The 4,572-nt window shown below is 56.0% G+C and overlaps 1 protein-coding gene across 1 annotated transcript in view; it reads right to left on the bottom strand.

Annotated features, from left to right (window-relative positions):
* Positions 1–4,572, bottom strand: part of TTLL5 (tubulin tyrosine ligase like 5) — a gene marked incomplete at its 5' end in the record, with an annotated part of 28,824 nt that overhangs the window by 10,950 nt on the left and 13,302 nt on the right. The window contains 7 exons of the mRNA XM_018575423.1: positions 9–142; positions 1,348–1,466; positions 3,461–3,523; positions 3,604–3,695; positions 3,817–3,918; positions 4,000–4,079; positions 4,171–4,232. Coding sequence (XP_018430925.1) covers positions 9–142; positions 1,348–1,466; positions 3,461–3,523; positions 3,604–3,695; positions 3,817–3,918; positions 4,000–4,079; positions 4,171–4,232 — 652 coding nt within the window. The remainder of the gene's footprint in view (positions 1–8; positions 143–1,347; positions 1,467–3,460; positions 3,524–3,603; positions 3,696–3,816; positions 3,919–3,999; positions 4,080–4,170; positions 4,233–4,572) is intronic.

The following is a 4,572-nucleotide window of genomic DNA, read 5'->3' on the forward strand; positions in this document are numbered from 1 at the left end:
ATGCTGGCACGAGGAGGGGGGGGAGGCAATGTCTGCGGCTCCAGGGATGGAGGATCCGGCATCTCTTCCAACTCTTCCTCCTCAGATTCCCCCTCCTCTTCCTGCTCAGATGAGGAGCTCTCCGGGGGGGGAGACAGCCCTGCTATAGATACAAGAGCACCATGCAATACACAGTGACTCCAGGACATGGGGGGGAGGAGCCTGCGATACCTAATCTCAATAAGAACTGCAGGGGAGGAGCTTGTGATACCTAATCTCAAAAGGAAGTGCAGGGGAGGGGCCTGTGATACCTAATCTCAATAAGAAGTGCAGGGGAGGGGCCTGTGATACCTAATCTCAATAAGAAGTGCAGGGGAGGGGCCTGTGATACCTAATCTCAATAAGAACTGCAGGGGAGGAGCTTGTGATACCTAATCGCAATAAGAACTGCAGGGGAGGAGCCTGTGATACCTAATCGCAATAAGAACTGCAGGGGAGGAGCTTGCAATACCTAATCGCATTAAGAACTGCAGGGGAGGAGCTTGCAATACCTAATCACATTAAGAACTGCAGGGGAGGAGCTTGCAATACCTAATCGCAATAAGAACTGCAGGGGAGGAGCTTGTGATACCTAATCGCAATAAGAACTACAGGGGAGGAGCTTGTGATACCTGATCTCAATAAGAATAGCAAAGGGAGGAGCCTGTGATATCTAATCTCACTAAGAACTGCAGGGGAGGAGCCTGTGATACCTAATCTCAATAAGAACTGCAAAGGGAGGAGCCTGTGATACATAATCTCACTAAGAACTGCAGGGGAGGAGCCTGTGATACCTAATCTCAAAGAGAACTGCAGGGGAGGAGCTTGTGATAACTGATCTCAATAGGAACTGCAGGGGAGGGGCTTGTGATACATAATCGCAATAAGAACTACAGGGGAGGAGCTTGTGATACCTGATCTCAATAAGAACTGCAAAGGGAGGAGCCTGTGATACCTAATCTCACTAAGAACTGCAGGGGAGGAGCCTGTGATACCTAATCTCAATAAGAACTGCAGGGGAGGAGCCTGTGATACCGGATCTCAATAAGAACTGCAGGGGAGGAGCTTGCGATACCTAATCTCAATAAGAACTGCAGGGGAGGAGCCTGTGATACCTAATCTCACTAAGAACTGCAGGAGAGGGGCCTGTGATACCGGATCTCAATAAGAACTGCAGGGGAGGAGCCTGTGATACATAATCTCCATGGATACATACAATAGAGTGCGCTGCAGTTAATTATAAGAAAAGTGCACATGTGCAAAATTAATCTAATGAAAATAAAACGGGGCCCCTTGTGTGCAGAGCAGCGTAACAGCGCCTCCACCTACCTGCGTAGCGGACTGATCCTCGTTTGCGGGCCTTGCGCATCTGCAGTGACAGCAATTTGCGCTCATACAAGTGAGCATGCAGCTTAGGTCTGATGTCACAGCCGGGATTCATCACCATCCTGTAGGAGAGAGTCACACCATGCATGTCTATGGGAAGGGCGGGGGCGGGGAGTCACACCATGCATGTCTATGGGAAGGACGGGGGCGGGGAGTCACACCATGCATGTCTATGGGAAGGACGGGGGCGGGGAGTCACACCATGCATGTCTATGGGAAGGACGGGGGCGGGGAGTCACACCATGCATGTCTATGGGAAGGACGGGGGCGGGGAGTCACACCATGCATGTCTATGGGAAGGACGGGGGCGGGGAGTCACACCATGCATGTCTATGGGAAGGACGGGGGCGGGGAGTCACACCATGCATGTCTATGGGAAGGACGGGGGCGGGGAGTCACACCATGCATGTCTATGGGAAGGACGGGGGCGGGGAGTCACACCATGCATGTCTATGGGAAGGACGGGGGCGGGGAGTCACACCATGCATGTCTATGGGAAGGACGGGGGCGGGGAGTCACACCATGCATGTCTATGGGAAGGACGGGGGCGGGGAGTCACACCATGCATGTCTATGGGAAGGACGGGGGCGGGGAGTCACACCATGCATGTCTATGGGAAGGACGGGGGCGGGGAGTCACACCATGCATGTCTATGGGAAGGACGGGGGCGGGGAGTCACACCATGCATGTCTATGGGAAGGACGGGGGCGGGGAGTCACACCATGCATGTCTATGGGAAGGACGGGGGCGGGGAGTCACACCATGCATGTCTATGGGAAGGACGGGGGCGGGGAGTCACACCATGCATGTCTATGGGAAGGACGGGGGCGGGGAGTCACACCATGCATGTCTATGGGAAGGACGGGGGCGGGGAGTCACACCATGCATGTCTATGGGAAGGACGGGGGCGGGGAGTCACACCATGCATGTCTATGGGAAGGACGGGGGCGGGGAGTCACACCATGCATGTCTATGGGAAGGACGGGGGCGGGGAGTCACACCATGCATGTCTATGGGAAGGACGGGGGCGGGGAGTCACACCATGCATGTCTATGGGAAGGACGGGGGCGGGGAGTCACACCATGCATGTCTATGGGAAGGACGGGGGCGGGGAGTCACACCATGCATGTCTATGGGAAGGACGGGGGCGGGGAGTCACACCATGCATGTCTATGGGAAGGACGGGGGCGGGGAGTCACACCATGCATGTCTATGGGAAGGACGGGGGCGGGGAGTCACACCATGCATGTCTATGGGAAGGACGGGGGCGGGGAGTCACACCATGCATGTCTATGGGAAGGACGGGGGCGGGGAGTCACACCATGCATGTCTATGGGAAGGACGGGGGCGGGGAGTCACACCATGCATGTCTATGGGAAGGACGGGGGCGGGGAGTCACACCATGCATGTCTATGGGAAGGACGGGGGCGGGGAGTCACACCATGCATGTCTATGGGAAGGACGGGGGCGGGGAGTCACACCATGCATGTCTATGGGAAGGACGGGGGCGGGGAGTCACACCATGCATGTCTATGGGAAGGACGGGGGCGGGGAGTCACACCATGCATGTCTATGGGAAGGACGGGGGCGGGGAGTCACACCATGCATGTCTATGGGAAGGACGGGGGCGGGGAGTCACACCATGCATGTCTATGGGAAGGACGGGGGCGGGGAGTCACACCATGCATGTCTATGGGAAGGACGGGGGCGGGGAGTCACACCATGCATGTCTATGGGAAGGACGGGGGCGGGGAGTCACACCATGCATGTCTATGGGAAGGACGGGGGCGGGGAGTCACACCATGCATGTCTATGGGAAGGACGGGGGCGGGGAGTCACACCATGCATGTCTATGGGAAGGACGGGGGCGGGGAGTCACACCATGCATGTCTATGGGAAGGACGGGGGCAGGCAGTCACACCATGCATGTCTATGGGAAGGACAACGGCAGGCAGTCACACCATGCATGTCTATGGGAAGGACAGGGGAATGTACAGCGGCAGGCAGTCACACTATGAATGTCTATGGGGGGGGAGGGGGGCTGGCTTGCACTTACCTTTCTGGGAAGAGGTGAGTGGCCAGCATGGAGTTCATAGACGTTTTATGTTCCAGGAATGAGCTGCATGAATAGGAGAATGTAATAAGACACGCGGCGGTCAGGGTGACATGTAAGCATACGTATTATACTATCACACTCACCCATAAAGTGCCCATGTGTCGTGTCTGGGGAGAATACGAACAAAGCCCCCCCTCCTGGATGCTTCTTCCTGAACTCTGTGCAGCATTCTGACCTGGAAACACAGAACATTCACACGGCGCTCAGGACCACGTCCCCCGCACTGTACACAGGGGGCAGATTTAAAGAGACAGGCACGTGAAGAGTGACAGGCGGGTATAGACAGGTAGGCTGACCTCTTCAGTGGAAAGCCCCAGGGTGCCGCTTGTGCGATTCTTGTCTCTGCTCCCAGCCGGCAGCCTCATGTCAATGTCACTGGCAGATAGGGGGCGCTGTCTCTGGGAAGACAATCATTGCCCGTTATATGAGGTATGGTGCCATGGGACAGGTTGGGGTTATTCATCCCCCATGGCTCTCACCTGAGCTTTGTGGACTCGCTTGTCATACAGCATGACTCCTCCGCGGCCCGGCCTCTGCAGGGGGTCCTGGCACTCCAGACCTGTACAATCCACACTGTTACCCATGACACCCACAAGAACCCCTCCCCCACCACACCGTCATAGACAATAAATGCCCCGTATTGTACTCACCAACCAGTGTCAGCATGTCTGAGATCATGGAGGCCTTCACCTTCAAATCCAGAGGGGCGTCACTGCAGGTACAGCAAAGGATGACCAACGGGGGCACTGTGCAATCATCGGGGTAACAGTACAAAGAGAGTCACACTGACCACCGGGGGCACTGTGCAATCATCGGGGTAACAATACACAGAGACTCACACTGACCACCGGGGGCACTGTGCAATCATCGGGGTAACAATACACAGAGACTCACACTGACCACCGGGGGCACTGTGCAATCATCGGGGTAACAATACACAGAGACTCACACTGACCACCGGGGGCACTGTGCAATCATCGGGGTAACAATACACAGAGACTCACACTGACCACCGGGGGCACTGTGCAATCATCGGGGTAACAATACACAGA

This window comes from Nanorana parkeri, unplaced genomic scaffold (genome assembly GCF_000935625.1).
Source record: "Nanorana parkeri isolate BGI_ZX_2015 unplaced genomic scaffold, ASM93562v1 scaffold3909, whole genome shotgun sequence".
Lineage (NCBI taxonomy): Eukaryota > Metazoa > Chordata > Amphibia > Anura > Dicroglossidae > Nanorana > Nanorana parkeri.